General features: G+C 41.0%; 6 protein-coding genes across 9 annotated transcripts; 1 reads left to right on the top strand and 5 right to left on the bottom strand.

Moving 5' to 3' along the window:
* The first annotated feature begins 126 nt into the window (after nt 1–126).
* Nucleotides 127–5,656, top strand: LOC119554277 (BCL2/adenovirus E1B 19 kDa protein-interacting protein 3). 2 transcript variants are annotated; one of them, XM_037865129.1, is made up of 5 exons: nt 127–307; nt 3,914–4,185; nt 4,261–4,337; nt 4,612–4,791; nt 4,854–5,656. In XM_037865129.1, exons 2-5 carry the CDS (start codon nt 3,946–3,948, stop codon nt 4,903–4,905), a joined length of 549 nt encoding a protein of 182 aa, XP_037721057.1. In that variant the 5' UTR covers nt 127–307; nt 3,914–3,945; the 3' UTR covers nt 4,906–5,656. The 2 variants fall into 2 exon arrangements, with proteins under 2 accessions (XP_037721057.1, XP_037721056.1); XM_037865128.1 differs by having other exon boundaries at nt 128–539.
* A 552-nt stretch (nt 5,657–6,208) lies between these two features.
* On the bottom strand, nt 6,209–22,264 carry LOC119552491 (C2 domain-containing protein 3). Of its 3 annotated transcripts, none has more exons than XM_037862091.1 (5): nt 21,137–22,206; nt 10,105–10,860; nt 8,328–8,773; nt 7,232–7,786; nt 6,209–7,166 (listed from the first exon to the last, which is right to left on the bottom strand). In XM_037862091.1, the coding sequence occupies exons 1-5, from the start codon at nt 21,960–21,962 to the stop codon at nt 6,618–6,620; spliced, it is 3,132 nt and encodes a 1,043-aa protein (XP_037718019.1). In that variant the 5' UTR covers nt 21,963–22,206; the 3' UTR covers nt 6,209–6,617. The 3 variants fall into 3 exon arrangements, with proteins under 3 accessions (XP_037718019.1, XP_037718020.1, XP_037718021.1); XM_037862092.1 differs by lacking the exon at nt 21,137–22,206 and adding an exon at nt 10,927–11,059; XM_037862093.1 differs by lacking the exon at nt 10,105–10,860 and having other exon boundaries at nt 22,155–22,264.
* Nucleotides 13,847–15,309, bottom strand: LOC119552494 (hippocampus abundant transcript 1 protein). The gene has a single exon (XM_037862096.1). It carries the CDS (start codon nt 15,229–15,231, stop codon nt 13,885–13,887), a length of 1,347 nt encoding a protein of 448 aa, XP_037718024.1. The 5' UTR covers nt 15,232–15,309; the 3' UTR covers nt 13,847–13,884.
* Nucleotides 15,491–17,158, bottom strand: LOC119552492 (hippocampus abundant transcript 1 protein-like). Its single transcript, XM_037862094.1, has one exon. It carries the CDS (start codon nt 17,113–17,115, stop codon nt 15,523–15,525), a length of 1,593 nt encoding a protein of 530 aa, XP_037718022.1. The 5' UTR covers nt 17,116–17,158; the 3' UTR covers nt 15,491–15,522.
* LOC119552493 (hippocampus abundant transcript 1 protein-like) lies at nt 17,901–19,659 on the bottom strand. Its single transcript, XM_037862095.1, has one exon. The coding sequence runs from the start codon at nt 19,581–19,583 to the stop codon at nt 18,024–18,026; it is 1,560 nt and encodes a 519-aa protein (XP_037718023.1). The 5' UTR covers nt 19,584–19,659; the 3' UTR covers nt 17,901–18,023.
* Nucleotides 22,265–22,859: 595 nt separating the features above from the next.
* Nucleotides 22,860–24,772, bottom strand: LOC119554811 (NADH dehydrogenase [ubiquinone] 1 alpha subcomplex subunit 9, mitochondrial). Its single transcript, XM_037865861.1, has 4 exons — nt 24,613–24,772; nt 24,044–24,494; nt 23,401–23,766; nt 22,860–23,343 (listed from the first exon to the last, which is right to left on the bottom strand). The coding sequence occupies exons 1-4, from the start codon at nt 24,650–24,652 to the stop codon at nt 22,950–22,952; spliced, it is 1,251 nt and encodes a 416-aa protein (XP_037721789.1). The 5' UTR covers nt 24,653–24,772; the 3' UTR covers nt 22,860–22,949.
* Between the last annotated feature and the right edge of the window lie 46 nt (nt 24,773–24,818).

Below are 24,818 nucleotides of genomic sequence, written 5' to 3'. Positions count from 1 at the left end.
GTCAACGGAAGATAGCAACAGGGAGATGACGTGCCAAACATCGATTGCCGATGCTGAAAACATCGATAAATAACATTCGATGCTAACATTCGATATTCCATAATCGATAGTGCAACAACAAAAGATTTAAACTACGCATTAAGCTTGAACGAATCGTGTTTAATTTAAGTACCAGTCGCTTCAGCGAAGCATTAAACAAAGTTGCAATATTTCGGAGCTCCAGCAGTTGCTTTAGCCCGAAACATTTAGTTCATTTAGTTATAGCCCAAATCGAGTGCAGCGGCGGAGAAGCAGCGCCAAACGAAAAGTAAAACGCATTTTCCTACGCATACATTAACAGAAAAAGCGAATACACACACACAGCCACAAACAGAAGGGCCAAAATAACTCGGACGATTAAAAAGAAAAAAAGTTTAACTTAAAACCGAGTTAATAAGCAATATAATCAAGTTATCTTGGGTGTTGACGTGTTGAACACACATACCGATAAATAAACAAAATGTCTACGACACCAAAATCAAGCGAAGATTTGCTGGGTGGTAAGTTGTTTGTTGTTTCCCTTTGCTTTGCTACCCCATTCGTGTTTTTTTGCGTCTCTCTTTTTGCAATCATAACAATAACACGGTAACCCGTTATGCCGCATTGTTGTTGTAGCTGTAGTTGTCGTAAGTGTATGTACATATATATTTTTATGGAGTGATTTGTAGTTGTTTGGTACACGTATCCGCATCCCATATTCTATTTCAAGGCTTTACTTTGTCTTTGTTTTGCTTTTTCTTTTTCGCCTTGCACTTGTTCTGGCGCAGCGGAGAGAGAGAGAGAGGGAGACAACAAAGAATCCGCAAAAACTCCGGATGAAAACAAAGAAGCTGCCAACGCATTTCTCCCTCCCACTCCCTCTCTTTCATTCATGTCATTTTTCGTCTCTTTACTTTGCACTTGGCCCGCTTGACGTCAGTCGCCGTCTTTTTGCGCTCTCTTTCTCCATCCCCCCCCCCCCCCCCACCTTTCTCCTTCGGCTGGTTTGCTAAAATAATTCGTAAATAAATACGTTTTGTGGGAGGGCATTTCCCTATCGGTCGTTTCCAGAAATTGCGCCTTTGGCATTGCCTTCAATTGTATTTCGGCTGCCCACTTTATCAACATCACGTTTACACTCGGTGCAAAAAATAGGTTAGGACCCAAAAATCCGAAGATTACAAAAAATAAGGTAGTTCAAGTTAAGGAACTTGGTATTTGAATGTAAGGATAACTTAAAAAATATATATAATATATATATCAAACATCCAATCCATATAATGACCCCATTTAAATACTGCAATATTATATAGAAATATGAACTTCAAGTCATTTTAAAATGTCCCCTTAAAAAGCCGAAAGTATAATCTTTATTGATGACCATTTAAAAAAACATTTTTTCTCTGTCCAAGAGGTTATTGACTAAGCTTGAAAAAGTATAAATATTTCGCCTAGTCATACACAAAAATAAAGCCGGTTCATCGTCAATTTGGTTTAATCAATTTGCTACCTTCAAAACAGTATTAATCTTATCAGTTTGAACCAAAGCGTACCATATGTTACGAGATACATCAGTCTGTGATGGTTAAAATATAGTTGAATTCCTAAATACATAGATGTCATATCAATTTAAATAAGTGGGCTAAAAATACGCCGGCTATACAAAGGTGTTTCTTGACCTCGAAGCATGTGCGAATTAAATGACCAATTTAGGAGATATACTTGTTCTTTGTGCACTGTGCCATATACTACGTAAAAAACGTATTATGATACCGGAGGAGTCATCCATCCAATAATAAAGGCGGTTCAATGGGCTCAACTCAGGGTCTTTAGGACATCTGCGCATCAAGATGCACACAACAAAGCCCGCGGGTGGGGGGGCTAGAAAGAGAGGGGGGAGTGAGCGGTAGAAAGAGATGGAGGGTGAGTGATAGAAAGAGACAGATGGTGCGTGATAGAAAGAGAGGGGGTGAGGCCCAGAGAGGGAGAGAGGCCTACGTGCCGTGAGTCAGCAAGCCAAGTTTTTGATTTTGCCACCCTTCAAAACGCTTTGGCCTTTGTTTTTGTTTACATTTTCGCTGGACATTTTCCTACCTGTAACCCGGATTCCCGATAACGGTTTAAATGTTGTTTACCTGTGCCATTTTCAACGCTACCTGTCCCCGCGGGTTTTTCTGTCTACCATTTCTGCTATTTTCGCAACATTCATCATAAATGCATCACTATTTTCGTCTAGACAGCGCATTTAGTATTCGATTGTCAACATGATTGGTCTGCCACGTGAGTGATGTGAACTATTCTGTAATTGATTGGCACTGTGAAATTGTTTAAACTAGTTGGTTTTAAAGTGAAAACTCAAAGCGTGAAAAACTCAAAAGAAACTTTTTTTAAAATAGACCTACGAGGTTTCTTAAAAGTGCTTTAAAACTATATCAAATAATTTTAATCTTATTAAAAACAACTAGTTTTATAATGCTTAAAATCATGGAGTTTCTAATTCTTAACATTTTTTCAATAATTTAGTTTTCATACTGATTTTGGAGTAAATATTATAAATGAATATTTATAATATGGAGAATTTATATTCAGATCATAACCTGTTGCATTAATCAATCAGCTTAAGTTGTTTGTAGTTTTAAATAATGTAACAAATTTTTAAAAATACATATAACAATTATAGAAAATTTGTTTACTTCAAAACTCTTTTAGTTAATTGTTTATTTAAAATACATTTTTATAGTGAGTGACGTTGGACTGTATTCCTTATCAGCGAGACGAGCATCGCTGTCTTATAACTAACACGCTTCTCGTGCCCATATTGCACCGCCAGTTTTGGTTTCGTTTTGTTTTGAAAATGAAATTTTCTCCGTAGCGTGTTGATAAGCATCGGCTGCAGCCTATAAAACAAAAAACATGTGTGTTTATTTCTATATATACAATACGGCGAAAAGAAACGGAAATTGTACGAGTTGTGGGGTTTTTAGCCTTATCAATGGGGCACACGAGCACTCGAACAGAGATACACAAATAAATAAATGCGATACAGATACATACATGGGCTAACGAACCGAACGTGTGGTTAAGTTGTTGTTACGTTTAGGCAAACAAAAACAAACGCAAAAAGGCGGTGACGATGGTACATTTTTAGATGGACTGCCGCCTTGTAGTGGGTTCCAAACTGTAGTTGCCTATGAAGTAAACAAATAAAAACCATGTTTTCGTTATTAAATGCAATATAAGACAAGTAATTACTTTTAATAGACGTTTACCAGTGTTTTTTATTGATTCACGGCTCGTACCTTCAATTTGACCTGACAAACTGTAATTTTTGATGCGTTTGCATGCTAAAAATAATTTTAAGTGGCTCTTTACAAATTCAAGATACATCTTTTGTCTTAAATGTTGATCTTTAGCGCTCTTCTGATAATTTGTGTAATATATGTTTAATAGATCATGAACCTAGAGGGGTTTCATTCAAACAAATATGTATTTACTTTAAATTTATATTTTTTTTATATTTTTATATTTTTTTTCTTATATCCCTTAAAAGTGTTAATATTACATAAAACTGTCTTTAAATGACTTGTTTATAATTTATATAGGTTTTATTCAGTTTTGTATTCGGATTTTCTGAAACAAAAATACAAACGCATGAGTTTGGTTAAAAATAAAGAGGAGAGGTTCAATGTATTTGCATTCCTTATGTTTATTCAACACTCTCCAAAGGTGTCGACACCACATGTGTGCACTATATTTAACTAGAGCCCAACGCAACCAACTAAATATTCAATTTCACACAATTTGGCTTTAGCTTTCACCCACTTGGTTCGGCCTGCTTTTTGTTTTACTATTTGCCGCCATCTTATGCTAACCCAGTTTGCCTTGACTTTTGCAGAATCTTGGATTGAACTGAGCACAACAGCTGCGATGGCTGGCATCAAGAGCCCCGACAGAATCACTCCGTTGCCATTCAACAATGGCGAGGAGTACCTGAGACTTCTGCGCGAGGCCCAGCGCGAATCGAACCAGTCGAGCCGAGTCGTCTCCTTGGCCAGCTCCCGTCGTGATACGCCCCGTGATAGCCCCAAGAGTCCACCGAACAGTCCCCAGTCGGAACTCTGTCCGGACGATGAGCTCAGAAACGTCTACATCAACTATTGGACCAAGGTAAGCGATGGGAATCGAGGCGGAACCGAGGTGATCTTGCTAACAATGCCATTCTTTGTTGTCTCTTTTCGCCAGGGTGGAGATAAACAGAATGCAGACAATGGAGATTGGTTGAAGAACTGGAATCGCAACGCCGAGGAGCAGCCACCCAAGTACGAAAGATATTGATATAGTTGTTAAACGACTTTTCTCATACTCTGATTCATAATGGTGTAACTTAAGTCGGATATAGCCAGTTCATTGGTAAAAGAATGAGCTGGGCGAATCTCGAAAAACTACTATTTGTCATTGGATCTTAAATTTTATAAAATAATGATGCCATAATACAAGATGCTTTACTTGACTTTTTGACAATATTAATCAATTTTGGAGTGTTGTAACTTTGTCCCACAATATATGATTAATTTATATCGTTACCATTTTCAGAAGCTGGAATTTCGAGGCTGTCAGTGGTGATGCCGGCGACGAGGACGAGAAAAAGAAGACTAACACAGGCTACTCCATCCGCTTGAAGCGTTTGGGCTCCAACTCGTTGTTCTCCCGCGAAATTCTATACTCGCTGCTGGTGACCAACGTCCTGTCCTTGCTGCTGGGTGCCGGCTTCGGGTAAGTGTCCTCTGTAATCTCTGCCAGATTCATAACTAATTAAGCGTGCTTCCTATTAATAGATTGTGGTTGAGCAAGCGTGGCATACTCCTCACCCGTGTGGTCATTGACTGAAAGATGCCATAAACAAAAAGAGAAACAGAAACAGAAAATATATAAACGTTTTCAATCTATCAATATGCACATCAACCGAAAACAGAACACGAAGCGTTCCATTTAAGAAATCGAAGTATACACATATATACAGCCAACCGTATTCCAACTCATTTGTATTTTTATCGGAAGTCCATATTTTCGACACCTTCTCATTCAGTACATAACTATAAATATGTAATTTTTAAGCCAGCAAACTAAAAGAAATGCCTTTGGGCGAGGGTTGAACAGTTTTTAAATACCTATTTTATATCATTTTATATATTTAACACGATATATCAAGGCAGCAAATCTAATGATACAGAGGAGCATTTATAGAGAACGATGCTCTATATTTTTGCTATAGCCGTATGTCTTAGCACCCAATCGTACATTATATTCAATACAAATGTACGCCAAACTCCATTCGAAGAATTTCAATTTCATCATACAACATTTTCATATAGAACATCCATATACATTTGTAGGCATATTGTAGTTGAATCATATTGTATCCAGATCGTACTTTTTGTTGAACAATCGTCAAATGTTTTGATTTTCTAAGCATATAGAAAAACGATAAAAAAAGAAGCAAACCCATATATGGCAAAACATACATAAGTATATATATTAATATGTGAGGGAGGGGTTAGCCCCCACAAAAAAAAACACACAGAATAGTTGTAACGATTTTTTATATTAAAATATTTTTCAATATCTATTTAAAAGAAAATTTTAAACGCTTTTCAATGGTGGATTTCAAAGGACTACAAGAGGGGCTTAGCTAAGTCTGTCTGGATTATGCAGCAGATTTCATCTGTTCGTAATCCTAGTAAGGTTTTATGATAGGTACTTTGTTTCTCATAACTACGGATGATCTCTTTTCAAGCGAAAGCCTAACAGTGATTTCTAAAGAGTTCAGTTTTGAATGTTCAAGTTTAAGTGCTCGTTTGCCTGTTGTTTTGTACTTCAACTAATCGCAAAATGTTTACTTATTTGCACGCGGAGACTTTCTATAACGCCAAATAGATTTTGTTTGTCAATAAGTCTTGGCATTTTGCCATTAATACTTATTATATGAGCTTGCCAGTAGTGAGTCAGAATAAGACGGAATTTCATCAGATTGTGCTAATAGATTCTGTTGATATCAACTGTTGGCCAAAATGGTTATCAATTGGCAAGCGTAAGCAACATAAGCCCCACAAATGATCATATAAGTAGTTATAAAATATTTTAATGGTATAGTGGGTAAATCGAAGTCTTACCCAAAAACAAAGCCATCTAATTAAATTTTCTTTAGCCTTTTTATTTAAATGTTTATTAAGTAATAGTGTCTAAATACTTAGGTGATTAACACAGTTCCGAAACTAATACATATTCCGTGTGGTTGCAGGGGAAATCCTCTCGTGACTTAAAACAATATTTAATCGACAATTTTCAACTCAATGGAACGATCGCTGGGTGATCGTTGTTAGCTTTGATTTTATGCTATATAGACAGCCATAAGACGGTGAATCGAGGCAAAATTGGGATGCCAATTTAAGTACAGCATAATATCAGATTAAGATCCGTGTATTATATATATATGTCTATAACTAGATGGCTAACTATAGCTACCGTTTGAGCCAATATCAGAGACGACATCGAGATGCGGAGAGAGGAAAAAACACGCTTAACTGACATTTGGCCCAGGGCTATTCCCGGCCGTTTGAATTTTTGAGATTTTGTGCGGCGCTGCTGGTGGAGGGCGTCGGTGAGTCAGGGGGCGTGGGCGTGCGCAGAGCCCGTTCAAAGTCCTCCGCCAAGTCATCGTCATCGCCATCCTGCTGCCAACTATCCAATGCACTGTCCACATCGAACTCGGGAAACTTTAGCGTTTCTCCCGTCACGTCCACCAAACGAGATCGCAATCTCTGAGAGATCTCCTCCAGCTCCGTGTACTTCCGCTTGATGGCCTGACCCAACTGCAGGTGGCCCAGTTCCATGGACTTTTCGAACTGATCGATCACGGTATCCACACTGGGCGGTATGGGCTCCACATGCGCCTCAATGCCTCCAGTCACGCGACCATTGAAGTCCACTATGTTGTGCCATCCGCTGGGAAAGCCTCCGCCCGGTTGTTTCTGGTTGAGATTCAGGGCCGCGAAACCTATAATAGCATCCTCGTGGGGTGACGGTTCAGTGATGCCGTTGGGGCTAACAATTGCCTTCTTCCATAGCTTTAGGATGAAGAGCTTCTGGGGCTGCAAGAGAAACATATTGAATACTTTGCATCATTCTTAAGGGTATTAGTTTGAGATCTTCTTACATTGTTGCGGTAATCGCGGCTCACGTCCACTCGAAACTTGCTCATCCACTGGGGCTTGGTGGACCTGGCCACAACGGGCGTGGCATAGACCAATCCCTCGTGTGACTTGTACGTCTGACTATTGCAATTGATGGCCTGGAAGGTCACATAGGTGTTGGGGGGTTCATTGGGCGGGAATCGCTTGGCGGCCGACTGACGTTTGACTTGCTTCTTCGATTTTCCATAGCCGGGATTCAGGGGCAGCCCAGCAGCTCCCACGATGCGCAGCTGAAAGCTAAAGTTACTGGGCGCCGGAGGAGCCGGTGGCGGCGGCATCACTGGTGTTGGAATACTCGGCGTTGGAGCTGCGATGGCATTCTGGAGCATGTCTAGCAAATCGGTGGTGCTACTTGGAGTCGGCACTTGGTTGTTGTCCTGGTCGAAGCCGCGTTGCTGCTTCAGTTGAGCAATCTGCGACTCACTCCCGATGGCCAGGAGCACCTTTAGTTCCCCCAATGGCGACTGGGTATCAGCAGCGACTATGGGGGCCCAGCCGTCGATGGAAATCACTGGTAGCTGTAAGTAATAAGGAACATTTTAGTAATAGATGGTGATAAGAAAGAACCGAAAGAAAGCTAAACTACTTTGAACTAAACTATTCCAAACTTAAGCGGTATTTTCACATTTTAAAAAGGTTTAATTAAAATCCAGAAATAACTGGAGCTATTTAAACTTATTTTATTTTCAATGAAGCGGAAACATTCAGACCTATTCAGCGAATTTTTTGATTTTGTTTATATTATCAGAATTAAATGGCTTAATGATCTTGACATTGAACTTGAATGAACTGAAAAAAATAAAAATAGAAAGCTTTAAGCAATCGTAAAATATGTAAGCATATGTAGCCGTAGAATTTGATTCGAAACATAGGATTTTTTAACAAACAATAATAAAATGAGAAGAACATTTTATAGATATTCAAAGTAATTAAATTTTTGAATAATTACTAAAACAATTAAGTCAGTTTATCTATGGTTAAATTTACTTTAAGAAAATACTGGGTGTATTTCTGAAAACCTATTATGATAATTGTTATAGATCTAAGTCTTAAGCGCACCTTTCCCTTGCACAGGTGGTTGGTGATGCTGGCATCTCGGTAGGCGATGAAGAACTGGTGCAGTGGCAGCCGGACCACTCCGCCCAGGGGACGCACTTCCAGGACCAGCTGCTGCCGCTCGACGCTCTGCAGGAAGCGCTCGTCGTTGATGATGGCGAACTGCTCCTGCAGCTCGAACGATCCTCCATCGCCGATCTTGGCCAGCAGCGGCTGCGACTGCCAGAAGGGCTGCAGCGACAGCTCCTGACAGGCCATCTTGCTCTCCGCCGTCAATTGACGCAGCTCCCCGGCATACAGATAGCCCCTGAGGAGACGGACTTTATTGGTCTCCGCCATGAAATTGACACACTCCAATATGGCCCTGTTGTTGTTGTTGGCTTGGGGAGGAGGAGGTGGCGGGGGCGGCGGCTGAGGGGGCGTTAAAACGGCCTTCGAATTGCAATTAACTGGAAAATATTTTAAAACGCAGGAGAGGATTAGTGTTACAGTCGGCGGCAGATAGTCAAGCATGCAAGGCTGTGTTAATCACAGTTCAAAGTTCTTTGGTGGACCTTGAACTCGCCGATTTGAATTAAGTAAGCTTTAAGAACTGAATCAGCTGTGATCTTCGATCCGGGGCTTATCGCCGTGGCAACAGACGATCGGACCCAAAAATCGATTCAAGCGTAACGAAAGATTGCGCCGCCAAGCGGGTAAAACCGGGTCGAATCGGTTACAGCACGTGCTCCACAAGCGGACAACTGAAAACTTGGCCGATCGCTGGAATCGAATTGGCTTAAAATAGCCTAACTAGATCTCAAATCGGGCCAATGATAATTGACGCATTTTAAGCATCACAAGCGGTGGACACAGTGGGCAAAACGGGATTGAAATTATAAGAATTTGTCGACATTTAATATTATATTAAAAGAGAATATTGGAAGAGGAAAAATTATAAATGGAAAATTGTTTTCAAAACTTAACATGAAAGATTTGATCAACAAAAATGCTATTTATAAAAATTGTAGTCCAACATTTCGGTTTTGAGACAGCATTTAACAGAAATTTCAAACAGAAAATTATTCTTTAATTATTATTTAAGATTGGAAAACATTTATTTCAATATATAAGCAAGTTTTCCGCCTTGAGAATTTGTTAAGGTTGGAAAACTTTCAATAGGTAATGCCTTGAGTGTATCTATAAAGAAGATTGACCAACCTTATATTCACTTTAGCATTTTCATTAAACCTAAACTAATATGACTGCTTCAAATGGCACTACTAAACTAAAGTTTTCGAACACTTTCAATACTATTCATCTAGAAAAGCAAAACAAAAACATCCTCAAACCCACTGTGCTTTACGATCGCAAAAACAAAGCTGTTGGAAAACATAAGAGATGATTCAAATATATAGCTGGGATAAAAACATAAAACACATGACAGATTTTGTTGTTTTTTGATTTTTTTGGTTGTTTTTTGTTTTGTTTTGAATTCTTTTTTGAAAATGAAAAGTATTTATTGACAGAATGATGGGCAGCACTTGGATAACGGCAATCAGTAATATATAGAGTAAGTGCAGGAGGCGTGGGCGTGGTTGTGGGCGGCTGGTGTGGATTTGGTATTGGATATTTTGTAGCTGTTGTTGCTGTAGTTGTTGGTGGTGGTGGTGGTGGTGGTGAAATTTATTGTAGTCGTGTGGTATCAGTTCAGCTTGTATCAGTTGTATTCGATTTGGGGGCCCAAGAATCAATGGTTCTTGCGATTGGCAACCACACGACATTAGTCATATATATTCACCTGCGGCCTTGTTTCCACTTTCGTTCTTTTGACCCGGCTGCTCCTTTTGCTGCTGCTGCTGCTGCTGCTCGGGGTTACCATTTAGGTTCTGCAGCAGACTGATCTTCAAATAGACGCTGCCCAGATGGACATCGCGACGCCTGATGGCAATGCACTTGCACTGCTCGAGCAGGGATGCCCTGTAGAGCTCCCGGAGTTCCAGACGGCCCATGCCGAGCATTTCGTTCAGACAGGTGCCGGGTTCGCGCCACCAAACGGTGATGTCCACATGGCCAGCGCTCTGATCCTCATCCTCCAGGCTCTTATCCTCCATGTCCACCTGCCGCTGAGCCGTCTGCCCGAAGCGGGTGCACTGCGTCAGGCTCTGGAACTTCTCCGACTCGAATTGCATGATGTGGAACATGGGATAGCGGGGCACCTTCTGTATCAAATCCCCGGACAGTTGGCACTCCACGGTGAAAATGGGTCGCACTTCGTTTTGAACCAGTTCCATGCGTTGGGTACCCTCCGGCTGCAGAGTCAGCGCCTCCAAATGGAGCTGCAAGGCGTTGCAGCTGCGGAACAACTCCGGCGTGATGACCAGCTCATCCTCCGAATCCTGCGCGATCTGCTCCGACTCCGATTCGGACCACAGGACCTGCTGCTGTTGCTTCATCTTTAGCTGCTCGGCGGAGGCAGCTGTGGCAAAAAGGGCCACCAGATCGGCATCCAACTTCTTAATGGCCTCCATTAGCTCAACGTTGTTAGCGGTAGTGCCTGTAAAGAGGTGTAATATGCGTTAGTTTTAATACTTGTCAGGAAGGGACATGTTGTGGAATTTACTGGGGTTTTAAGTAGGGGAATTAATGCCGATCCGATCTCCGCGACGTGGGCTTTCGAAATGAAGGCCTGTATGTATGGGAGATTCCGAAAAAAAGCCGGCAGAATGGGGAGTACGAGAGCGAAGAAAGAGGGGCCCAAGTAATCGCGTTCTATGCTTCGCCCCATACTTCTCTCGCTCTTTCACGTGCTCGCACTATCGCTCTATCACATGGGACTCGGTTTTGTGGGCGGTGTTCAGCACCTTGGATACCTTAACTATAAATCTCTATATACTTTTACTACCTAATTTAATGAATTGGAAACCTACATTATTAATAACAACCATTTTTTAATAAGATGTCCCTTTTAAAGTATTTGGTGCTTGTATATTAGCTCATTTGAGTTCAAAGCAAAGGCATATGGGACCTATAAAAATGCTATATATTTTTAAAAACCTCTTGCATTATTGGCACATTTACTAAGATTGTTCAATCTATTTTTTTTGGTATTAAGTTTTTTGTAGAATAAAAAAACTAAAAACGGGCCTTTACGTTGTTCTTGAATGTTCTTTTATAAATCAGTTTTATTTTAAATTGAAGTAATTAAGATTATAAACAAATTTTATCGGTGTAGTATCTATATTTGAGAAAATAAAAAATCATTTAGAAATATATTGCAATTAAATTTCAAGTTTTTACTAGCTTTGAGGACCTTGTGCCTAAATACCTCTACAACAGGGTATCTAAAATTGAGCAATCCCGTTCTCACAATTTGTCGACTCTCTTGAAGCATAAGCATAAAGCGAAACCAGACCCAAATATACGACATTTGCATAAATTCGCCTGACATTGGCAAAGTTCAGTGGCAGGAGGAAATAAAATAAAATGTCCAACATATTCGAGGGCATTATTCACTCTAAATCGCGTATAGCAAAAGGTCAAAGTGTTATCGGTCAGCAGGATGTTGTAGTAACCAATTTCTCCGCCTGGTAACGCGCTAAAATTTCGATTTGTTCCAAGATAATTGATAAGAGACGCCTGATGCCAGTTCAATGACATAATTTTCCATTACGGAGGTTGAGTTAGTACAGTACAAATTGTAGGATTAGTCAGTAAATGGCTTTAAACTTGTGCCACTGACGATTCCCTTTGTGATTTCTCTGCCTTCAGACACTCGCGACGCTAATTAAAACCCATAGAAATTCGCATCGCATTAGCAAAATAGTGAAATAGGAAGAGCGAGGGGGTTAGACATCTTATCAAGCCAAGGCTTATCGATTTCGACACCGGCACCAGCAGTACCACCCCCAGTATTTCTCCCTGTGTAGCAGCAAAGTAGCGCGAAAAATGTTCTCCGTAATTCTCTCTCCTGATTCATCCAATAGTTTCGCGTTTTATATACAAATGCAAGTCGGTATGTTTGGCGGATTCGTGTGAACATATGTTCCCTGTATTTATATGACTGGGTGATAAGACCGGCGGACCTCTCGTCTCGGCAAGGAATCGAATTTGAAGGCCAATGGCAGAAAACCCAGACGCCAATGGCTAAAAAAAACGAAAAAACATTCATTTGACAGCCAGCAAAAACGAGATACAAAACCAAAACAACAAAGTCTCTCAGCTTGGCAACATATAGCGAGATAAAAGTTATGTCTCTGCATTTTTGCGACAGGGGCGGGTTTTTTGAAGGGGGTGGATATAAAAATAAAAAAAATTTATTTTCAAAGGGAGTTTTTAAAAGAACCTACAACATTTCGAATGAATTTTCTACAAGTATAAGTAGATTGTTAAAAACATTTCAATAAAATATTTAAAATTAAAAAACTTTGGATTTCTGAAAAGGGTGGACAAAATTATAAAAAATTATATATATTTTCAAATTCAGTTTTTAAGAGAACCTAGAACATTTAGTATAAAGTACACTAGATTTTATAAAACCTTTCTTTGAACTAAAAAAATTTTTTAGTATAAAAAAAATATTTTTAAAGTAAAAAACAATGGATTTCAGGTCAAGCTTTATAGTAAAAATAAACATTTTTATTTTATGAAAGTACCAATTTTTAAAGCAAATGATTTGATACTACTGACATACATATCACACCGCATAACAACCTACTCGTCACCCTGGTACCAATAAATCCGTCCCTGCATATCAGTTAAATAATATTTACCCACACGACGCCACACATATTCTCCCTACAATTTCAGTTCCCTCAGAGAGTGAGAGAATTGGGTTTGCCTGCACGTGTTTCGGTATAATCACACTATTTTCTGATTTTTATGGCTCTCTTTCGTTGGGCTTTACGTACATTTTTATTGGGACTCGCATTTTCAAATGGAAAGTTTTCGGCTTTGCCTGTGTATGAACAAAACCTAAAAAAAAAAGGAGAACCCCAGAATGTGTACATCTGCCAAACAGGAATATTTGGATGGCCAAGGGATCGGGCATTATGGGACTTCAGGGGAGCTTGGTCTATTTTTGCCATTCTGCAATTGTTGTTAATAAATTATCTTTTGGCCAATTTCGTTTGCTACTGATTGGTCAATGTTGATGAGCAAAACAAACCAAACGGCGACTCTTACGTAAGAGTCAACAAACTGTTGTGAATTTTGTGCTTAAAAAAAAAGAAGAGCGAAATCAAAATTTATAAATAAATAGCAGGGAAATGCCAAGGAAAATAAAAACAAAAACCAAAATAAACAGACGCGGTCGTCGACTGAGAGGCTGCGGAAAAGTGGCTGCTGAAATGACGACAACGGACCATATAGCGTCTATATTTTAACCCACTAAGTCACAAATGCACAAATATTATAGCTTGATATTAAAAAAAAAACACATACAAGTTTCAATCACTTATTAAAAAAAACTAAATAAAAATATATTATTTCAAGTTTTTGATTAAGAAGTGTTTATAAAATACATGTTACAACTTAACGTTATTAATAATGGATTTATCCCTTGATCAGCGGATTCTTTCAATTAGGATCCCTGCATTTCGTCATCCATTTCAATGGTATACTTCAAGGCGGAGAATTCCTCTTTTCTACCCCTAGAGTCCTTTTCATCTGGGATATACGAGATCAACAGCATGCCAATAAACACATAGATTGCTCCAAACATAAAGGGACCGGCAACAGTGCGTTCTTTCCTTATACTCCCCAATGAAACTCGATCCTCGCTCAAGTCCATGTCGCAAATGTAAAATAGGATACCAAATAGGGCGGGTCCAAGTCCATTGCATAATCCAGACATTCCCGCGATCATTCCCTGAACTGCTCCCTGACTTTCACCATCCGTATAAAGGGAAACGTAGGCACTTACGGCCGGAAATGTGATGGAACTCAGGGCGGCCACATTTCCAGCCAGCCACATTTGCCACTTTTCGACTCCAACGGCATAAAGGGTTAATTGTAGCAACTCCAGAGCCAGACCCAATATTATCGCTTTCTTGGCGCCTATAGTTCTTACTATAGCTCCCAAAGTAACGTTTACGGTTATGCTTAACAAGGCCATAAAAGCCACCAAAGTAGAGAGCTCTACAAAATCAAATCCCATTGTCAGTTTAAGGTATGCCGGTAAACTGGAATATTCCCCTGCTTCGGGGAGCAGGAACATGAATACCACGATGCACAATATCAGGATATTGGGATCGGAGCTTACTCGTAGTATGCCCAGAAACGGATCTGCTTGTTTCCAGCTCAACCCAGTGGATCTGATTTTTCTGGGCAAGCTTTCGGGAACTGCTAGCAGCACAAAGATCACATTTGTTGTGGAGACCAGAGTAGCTATAAGTACAACAGTGTTAATTCCATAAAGATCCATTATGAGATTACCCAAAGCGGGTGCGATCACCAAACTGGCGGCAAAGGTGGCCGATATCAGGCCATAAGATCTGGAGCGCTCTTCCTTTGTTGTAACATCGGCCACATAGGCAAAAGCAACAGAGAAGCTTACACCCAAAACGCCACTAATCGAACTGATCACAAAAAACCAAAAGTTATCGATCGTCATCATGGGGATCGGTAGGCAAGTGAAGATCACTGTTATCAGCAGCAGCAACTTTCGTCCGTAGATATCCGATAAAGCCCCGATCAGAGGGGCTGACAAAAAAGAGAGTATTCCCTTGACACCCATGACCAAACCGTTCATCAGGAATGTGTGATCCGGGAAGGTCTCCTTTAGAGTGGCTATCATGGGCATAGTCAGCAGTCCCCAGGCGAAATATTCCAGAAATACCACGATCAGAATGTGAACAACACTCGGCTTTCCAATTCCCGTAATCGAGGCGAGCGTTACGAGTATTTTTTTCAGAACGAACTTGGGCATATCTATATGGTGGGGATACAACTGAAAGCGAGCCGACTTTACTAGTTTAGAACTGCAGCTGAACTGAAATTACTATTTTTATGGTCTTCTAGCGTAGCTAATGTATTTTAGAGGGGATTCGATACTATCGAACTATCGATAAGAAACAAGCATATATTAAGTTTACATAAATATATAATACAAATATTAAATAATAATAAATATATGAAAATATTTGAACTTTAGCTTATTGAATATTTTGATAAAAAGGCCAAGTCAATGAAAGTTTAAAAATTTAATTTTATCGTAGTATTATATTTTTTGAAAGCTACGTCCCTTACAGTCTGAATCATAGTAGTCATCTATCTCTAATTTAACATAACCGTCATTTTTTTTGACTTTACAGAAGTCCATTTTCGTTAGCGGTTCCAGTTCATCCTCATCCACCGTCGTCTCATCGGAGATCTTGTAGACTTTTGCTTCCTTTTCAAGAGTTTCCTTTTTAATTAAAGTGGTCAGGATGAGGGCCACAAAGACTCCAATGGCACTTATGACAAAAGGTGCTGGAATAGGTTGAGTATTCGTTGAATCCCTCTGGAAAAGGTAGAAGAGTACTCCAAAGAAAGCGGGACCGACACCCTCGCTCAAGCACTCGATTCCAGAGATAATCCCAAGGACAGCCCCCTGATGTTCGGGACTGGCATAAATCGAAGCCACCGCATTATTGGCGGCTGGAATAATTGTGGCTAAGGCGGCAAATATGCTGCTTGTCCAGTACATCCAATGCCTGGTTGCAAAGCCAAAGCACAGCAGCTGCAACAGCAGGAGGAACAAGCCCAAACGGATCGACCCCTTGGCACCCACTAGCTTCATAAGATACCCCAGAAGGAGATTCGATGTTATCGCCAGCACAGACAGCAAACCCAACATCATAGAGACCTCTTTATATTCAAATCCCATATTGGTTTTTAGGTATACCGGAGCAGTGGAATCTACGCCCGAAAAGGGACAAATTGATAGGAATGTTATGAGGTATATCACCAACAGGTTTTTATCCTTACGACTTTTGCGTAGCACTTCCCAAAGGTCTGAGGTGGTAGTATCTTTTATTTCGTCGGTTGGTTTTATATTGTTTCTAGGCAGCTCATTCTCAATGGGCCTTAAATTCGGGTTGTTTAAGATATTGGGATTATACATGGCTTCCTCATAATCCTCTTCTTTAATTCTCTGGTTCCAATCTTCCTTTATACGCATTCGATTATCATTCGTCTCCTCCAATTTAAGGCTACTATCTTTCAGCACTAGGCTTTCCGGCACACCGAAGATTATAAACACAATGTTTATCAATCCAATCACGGTTGCCAGCAAAATAACCGATCCGGCTCCACAGAAATTCATTAGGAAGTTGCCCAAAAGTGGGGAGAAGGCTATGCCAGCACCAAAGCTGGCCGCCACAATGCCATATCCCTTCGATCGGTCCTCCACACTGGTCACGTCCGCCACGTAGGACAGGGACGAGGAGTAGGTGCTGCCGCAAACGGAGCTCACGGTCAGTATGGCGAAGAACCACCAGCTCTTTAGCATCATGAATGGAATCGGTGAGAAGGTGGTGGCCACAGCCAGCAGCATCACCACTTTCCGACCCCGGAAATCGGAAATGGCGCCCATCACAGGGGTGGTGACAAAGCCTAGGATTCCTCGAACTCCATAAACCAGTCCATCGATGAGAAGTACGCGATTTCCAAAGGATATCGAGAGTTTCTCGATGAACGGCACTGTAAGCAGACCCCAGGCAAAGTAGTGCATAAAGGTCACGATCACAGCGTGCCAAACACTTGCTTTTCCGATTCCAGAACTCTTTACCAATATTTTCACCAGGGGACTTAAGAACTTGAGCTGCGCCATTATAAGCGTTCCGTACGCGAACTGGCTAGAGCCAGACAGTTAAAAAATTCCAGTTTAAAAATCAATTTATACGCCTCGTGTTTTAATAAAAATTGTTATGGCTGCACTGGTAAAAATAAATGCGATTTGAAGCTCATAAAATTGCAACTTAATACTTTCCTATTGGTATTATTACGGTTATATTGCCACTTATTAACATATATTACAAAATGATAGTTTCGATTTCGAGCTAAATACAAATTATTTACATTTTAACGTGCAGTACCCTAAAATATTTTTGTCTGAGTATGACTACGAATAAACAGTTCCATTTGACCAACACTGCTCTTATGCACACAACAAAATTGTATAAGATTCTTAATACGATAGTAAATGTAAAAAAAAGGTTAACTAGTACAAATCGTAGCTTTAAAAATGTGCTCGCCAGAGCTAAAGATTTCAATTTCTCAAGCTGTCACCACCGATCGTTAAAAGATTTAATTGCACATAACTTTTTATTGAATGTTCCGATTTGAAAGTTTTGGATGGGTAGATTGATATTAGTAATCAAAACAAAATCTCATTTGCACTTTTACTAAATCTTTAAAAACGTGGGCGCCACTGCGCTGAATGTGAAGAAAAGAAATCTAAATCGGAAATACCAACTTTATAGCTCTTATAATTTCCAAGATCACAGCGTCAGACGAATATGGCTGATCGACTCGGCTAGTAATCCTTCTACCTGTTACATAATTTTCCCCCGAATACAATACCTTTTACTTTACGAGTAATGGGTACAAAAATTGTAATATCTTTCATTTTTATGATTTAATTTTTTTCCCGATAGTTGATGAAAAAATCTATATACTTCTATCTACTTTCGGCACATATTAACTTAATTGAGCTACTCCAAAATTTGTGTGTTTGAATTAATCGTCACTTTTGGGGTCGCTCACCCCAGTGTGCGTCGCCCCATCGGAGTTCTTGTACGCTTCGGGATCCTTTTTAAGATTCTCCTTTTTAATTAAACTGGTCAGGATGATGGCCGCAAAGACTCCGATGGCACTTAAGGCAAAAGGTGCTGGGATAGGTGATTTTTCTGGTTGGGTACTCGTTGAGTGCTTCTGAAAAAAGTGAAAAAGTACTCCAAAGAAAGCGGGCCCAACACCCTCGCTCAAGCACTCGATCCCAGAGATAATCCCAAGGACAGCCCCCTGATGTTCGGGACTGGCGTAAATCGAAGCGACCGCATTATTGGCGGCTGGAATAATTGTGGCTAAGGCGGCGAATATGCTGCTTATCCAGTACATCCATTTCCTGGTTCCAAAGGCAAAGCACATCAACTGCAATAGCAGAAGAAAAAGGCCCAAACGGATCGACCCCTTGGCACCCACTAGTTTAATAAGATATCCCAGAAGGAGATTCGATGTGATCGCTACCACAGACAGCAAACCCAACATTATAGAGACCTCCTTATACTCGAATCCCATATTGGTTGTTAGGTATACTGGAGCAGTGGAGTCTACGCCCGAAAAGGGACAAATTGATAGGAATGTTATGAGGTATATCACCAGTAGGTTTTTATCCTTACTACTTTTGCGAAGTACTTCCCAAAGATTAGTGGTGCTCGGGCTGGAATTAGCGTTTATTTCCATTTCTGTATGCATTATATCGTTTTGAGGCAGCTCATTATCACAGGGCTCTAAATTCGGGTTGTTCTTTAAGAGATCGATATTATACTTGGCTTCCCCATTTAAGATCTGTTTCCTTTCCTTTAGGTTAATGGTTACTTTCCCATTTTCCTCATCTTCAATTCTCTGGTTCCGATCTTCCTTAATACGGCTTTCATTCGTCTCCTCCACATCAAGGCTGATTTCTTTTACAACTAGGCTTTCCGGCACACCGAAGATTATAAACACAATGTTTATCAATCCAATCACGGTTGCAAGCAAAATAACCGATGCGGCGCCGTAGGAACTCATCAGGAAGTTGCCCAAAAGTGGGGAGAAGGCTATGCCAGCACCAAAGCTGGCCGCCACAATGCCATATCCCTTCGATCGGTCCTCCACACTGGTCACATCCGCCACGTAGGCCAGGGACGAGGAGTAGGTGCTGCCGCAAACGGAGCTCACGGTCAGTATGGCGAAGAACCACCAGCTCTTTAGCATCATGAATGGAATCGGTGAGAAGGTGGTGGCCACAGCCAGCAGCATCACCACTTTCCGACCCCGGAAATCGGAAATGGCGCCCATCACAGGGGTGGTGACAAAGCCTAGGATTCCTCGAACTCCATAAACCAGTCCATCGATGAGAAGTACGCGATTTCCAAAGGATATCGAGAGTTTCTCGATGAACGGCACTGTAAGCAGACCCCAGGCAAAGTAGTGCATAAAGGTCACGATCACAGCGTGCCAAACACTTGCTTTTCCGATTCCAGAACTCTTTACCAATACTTTCACCAGGCGGCTTAAGAACTTAAGCTGCGCCATTATAAGCGTTCCGTACGCGAGCTATGCCAGACAGTTTAGCAGCTTCAGTTAACAAATCAATTTATACACCTGTGTATGCCAGACAGTTCAGCAGCTTCAGTTAACAAATCAATTTATACCCCTGTGTTTTAATAAAAATTGTAATGGCTACACTGGTAAAAATAAATGCAATATTGACAGACCCTTAGACGAGTCGCCTCGTCTTCAATGGGTTAAATTTGCCTTAAATCAATTTTTCAAAACAATTTTCGATTCTGATTCATCAATAGTGCAGTATAATTAAGTTCTCTTTATTAAAGAGAAGTAAAATTCTTTCGAATTTTACCTTAAGACGCATTTAGGAAAATCTCAAATTGGAAAACTTATTTTGCACAAAAGTTTTTCAACAGATATATTATACATATTCAAAATTTATATATTCTAGGAAAATAATTGTACTGAACTTTAAAAAATCAACCATCATCATTAACCAATTTGTCTATTTTATTTTTCTTAATTGTTCCAATAATTTTTTTAAGGGTAATCCATAAACGTGTATTTTACATATTTCCGTGCAGTGCCCTAAGATATTATTGTCTGAGTATGACTGCGAATAAATAGTTGCATTTGCCCAGCACAAATACTGTGCTTCTCTTAAAGTACTAAACAATTACAGAGAAAAATATGTATTGTACAAATTTCAGCAATATACTCTTAAAGCTTAATGAATTTTTGTATTTATTCGAAATGTAATATTAAAGGGAACCACTTTTGACTCATCTTTTAAAGGTTAGCGTACTTTAATTTGTAATGTGTTCTTAAACCGAAAGAATCTATGTTTTTATATTATTGTTCAGCAATTTCAGACTATTTCTTCAACACAAAATGAGTCATATATTTTAAAATGTGTATATGAGTTACACATATTATGTATTCTTGTCTTCATGATATAATAATGTTGACTAACATCGTTTTATTGTTATTTAAAAATTAGTGTACAACATAAAACCACAGTAACTTATTGTCAAACAACATTTCACGTTTATATCTCTCATGTTTCTTTAAATATAGACAAATACATTGAACTTTGGCAATTCCAATCTATTAGGATATACCCACATATAGAATCGCTTTTCAAGTCTTAAATAAGCATAACCAAATATCTTTCAGACCTAATAAATATTTAAATACCCTTGTGGAAGGAGTTAGATTATGAAGAACATTATAATTTTCTTTCTTTCGACACCAGCGTCCCTAAACCCAACAAATATTTAATTCCCGTATAAGTTTGTAATGCTGTTTAGAAGAGTCTATTGCAATGGTACTCTACAGGTATTTCAAAATAGTAATAGATCATAATCTAGCATAATTTCAAATGTTTGTATACCCTTGGGGAAGGAGTTACGGTTATCTAGATCTTTAATATTTTCTTTCTTTCGAAATCAGCATCACTAACCCTATAAATATTTAGTTCCCGTAGAATTTGTATAACTGTTTAGAAGAGGCTATTGCAATGGTATTCCACTGCTATTTCATTATAATAATAGATTATAATCTGACATAGGATCGCTCACCTGCAATAAGTTCGCCGTTTTGCTGATCCTGCAGCAACGGGATCACCGGCTCGCCGCTAGGTGGCGCATCCGGCATTGCGTTGTCGTGGGCCGTGTGGGCGTGGCCGTGGGCGGTGGGGGCGTGGCCCTGGGAGGGCGGGGGCGGTGGCTCGGCGAAGAGCATCTCGAAGCGCAGCCGGATTTGGATTGGGCCGACTTTCAGCTGCTGTTGCTGTTGCACTTGTTTGAGCGGGCCACCGATCTCCAGGTGACGATATAGAGCATAAATTTCGGTTTTATGCTCGAAATGGCTCGAAGTGCCGTAATTAGCGGCGTATTTACTGTTAGCGTGATTGCAGCCTGCTCCTCTGACGTCACAGCGGTCGGCTGAGGCGACGGCGACAATTTCGGTGGCGGGACGCTGGCGTAAATGATCTAAAAATAAGACAAGGCTTTTTTTGCTGTGTACGGGGGGCGGCTGCTGCTTCTTCTTCTTGTTTTCCCTTAGCTGCTGCTGCTGCTGCTTCTTCTTATCCTTCTCACCTGGCTGCTTCTTCTTCTTATCTTTTACCCCTTGCTTTTGACAGAGGTTCTTATTCTCTCTTACTTGTTGTTGTTGTTGTCGCTGGTCCTCTTCCCTCTGCTCTCCCTCCTCTTCTTCGCCACCCTTTTGTTGTTGCTGCTTTGACCTTTTCTTTTGGCCAAACTTTCTGCCTCTGCCGACGTCACAGCTGATCGATTTCACGCCTTTGCTCTCGTTCGGCGAATTTTCCGCCTCCTTGCTCTCCCCGCTTTTCCGCTTGTCACAATTCACATTCGTCGTCGGCCGTGGGAATTCTGCTATCATAATTTTTATGCACTTATGCCATAATTATCACACTCACTCTCACGCACACACGCACAAAAACGCGAAAAGAGAGGCGGGCGCGCGCTTGTGTTGTTGTTTTCGTTTTTTTTCTTCACCGTTTAACCAAGCTGAAAAGTTAAAAATCTTCACACACACACACAGGAAAAGGTTGAGAAATCGAATTTTCCGTACTATGATTTTCCGGCCATAAATCTGCACGGGCGTAAGTTTCGGGGGAAACTGCTGGCTGCAGAAAAGCTCCTGGTCGCAAAGGAAGAAAAATCGGAGAGGCGTTGCCGGACGGTGACTGTCATTTGTTTTGGTTTCGTCGCCGGGGCGTTGCCACATGGGGGTACGACTTAAAAAATACTAAAACATTTCAGGGCTGCCAACTTATCTTAAGTCATTACCTTTTGGGCTTTTTTAAATTTAAAATTTATTAATTATTTTTAACTTTACAAGTAAAACGTCAGCTAAAAGAATTCGAAGGATAATCAGACTTTTTTAACGGTGACATATTTATTTTTAAACAGGGATTTTGTTGTTTCAATTACGAGATACTTACATATTGTATATTTTCCTTAAGATATTTGGAAAATTGAAAAATAATTTATTTTATAGCGATTCCTGACAATCGACATAAAGTTTATCTTTTAAAACTTTATAAGGTGCTAATAATCTTATCAGTTCAAAATACAAATCTTGAAATAAGTTATTAGGTATGATCTTCAAAATGTTCTTTCTTATAAACGAATTTGTTATCCTGGATACTCTGAAATCGTATTATTAATGTATGCTTTTTACAAGAGTTTTTTGCATATAGTAAATAGTTTTTTTTTCGCGCCTATGGTAGAAGTAGTCAGCTATGAACTACTAATAAACTAAGAACAATCCCTCTAAATCTTTCGACTTCTCTTTATTGACGCATCGCCTTAAACAACTCCAACTAAAAATTTCCAATCAACACAGACAATTGCCACATTTCGCCTAGGCAAAAAGACGCAGCTCGTCGCGCGCCTCGATGCACTTGGGCGGCGATGGAGTCTCGAATTCGCCCAACTCAGCGTCGTAGTAGAGGGCAGCGCGGTAGGGACGCAGTTCCCATGGCACCTGCTGCTCCATGGTGGTCAGCGTGACGCCCAGATCCTCCAGCGTGGGCACTCCGGTCAGAACCTTATCGGTGACGGCCTCGCGCTCGATGCGAGCTGGATGCAGACCTCCGATGGGGGTGCCGGGGCAGATGAAGCTGTTCAGCTTGGCCTTCAGCAGGAAGGTGGGGTCCCAGCGCATGTCGTAGCGCATGTAGCCCCAGCGCTTCTGGTCCTTGCGCATCAGACGATGGAACCAGTCGACCAACTCACTCAGCTGGTAGCGTTTGGGTCTGAAAAAGATATCAAAAATTATAGCATACCCCTATGTGATGCAGAGGCCGACTTACCCCACAGCCTGGTAAATGCGGCCAGCGCTGTCCGGATCCTTGGCGGCGTTGATGATGGCCTGGGCCACGTCCGAAACGTAGACGGGCTGCTTTACCGTCTTCTCGCCCTTGTGCCACAGTGGCATCGAGCGGAACTGACGGCGCCAGATGTGGGCGTAGTAACGCAAGAAGCGATCCTCAGAGCCGTAGATATCCGCGGGACGGATGATCGTGGCGTTGGGGAAGGCGTCGCGCACGCGCAGCTCACCCTCGTACTTGCTCTTCAGCCACTCGCTGCCGCCCTTGACGAACAGGTCCTTAGGATTGGCCTCCACGTTCAGGGAGGACAGGTGGATAAAGCGCTCGACGCCAGCCTCGCGGGCAATTCTGGAAAAAAAACAAAGAAGAATTATTAAATAAATAAGCTTTCCTTTGGATTTTTCTCTTGTGTTTAAGTTTTAAGTTAAAGTAAATGAAAATTATGTTATGCTGATATTTGATTTGATACCATCTAGATGGTATAACATTATTGGCCATTATGCGTTACAGTAACAGTTTTGAACCCCATTTAATTCCATTTTTAAAAACTTATTATCGGCCTGATTGTCAGGATTATTATCCGTACGGTTTTGATGACCAACTACTGCTGGCTTATGATATTCACCTGGCGATCCGCTCAGCTCCGTTGACATGGACATCCTTGAACTTGAAGTTCTTGGTCTCAAAGTCCCTGCCCACCAGGTTGATGACCACGTTCGAGTGCTTGACGGCTTCGCGAATGGAGGCTGGATCCTCCAGGTTGTAGAAATGGAAGAGAACCTGGCCGAGATCTCCGGTGACCTTTAGGCGGATCACATCCGAATCGTCACCGCGATAGGGCAGGATCATCTGGCTGCCGGATTTGCCCAGTTTGTTGCACACATAGCGACCCACAAAGCCGGTTGCTCCGAAAACGGTTGCCACAATTCCATTGAAACTGCTTCGACCGCCAGTTCCGCGCTTCATGGCAGCCGGATTCGTGGTCTTCAGGGGACGTGGACCATCCTCCGGAGGAGCAGCAGCAGCGGAGTATCCACGCAGGCACAAAACTCCCACCACGCCACTGCCATGGTGCTCTTAAGATCCGGAAATTGACCGAGAATTAAGCAAAAATTAGCCACAACATTGGTGCAAAACGTCATATTACATAATTTGTTTGCCAGGCGGTTTTCGGCCGCTGGCGACGGTACTCACTGGCCAGCTGGAGATTGCGGGTTAGTACTATGGCGGCCATTTCGTACCGGCGCAATGGACCAACTCGATAGGGTAAATTATACGCTTAAAATCCTATTCTATTTTATTTAATTTGCTCCCAGCCAGTGTGACCCCTTCTCGACCAATAAAATATACCAAAGCTAGCTTTGTAATACTAACAAAAATACCAAAAAATAAGAGTGACG

Source organism: Drosophila subpulchrella, chromosome 3L (assembly GCF_014743375.2).
Source record: "Drosophila subpulchrella strain 33 F10 #4 breed RU33 chromosome 3L, RU_Dsub_v1.1 Primary Assembly, whole genome shotgun sequence".
Classification (NCBI taxonomy): domain Eukaryota; kingdom Metazoa; phylum Arthropoda; class Insecta; order Diptera; family Drosophilidae; genus Drosophila; species Drosophila subpulchrella.
Note: the sequence above shows the minus strand (reverse complement) of the source record. Positions and strands in the feature narration are given on the sequence as shown.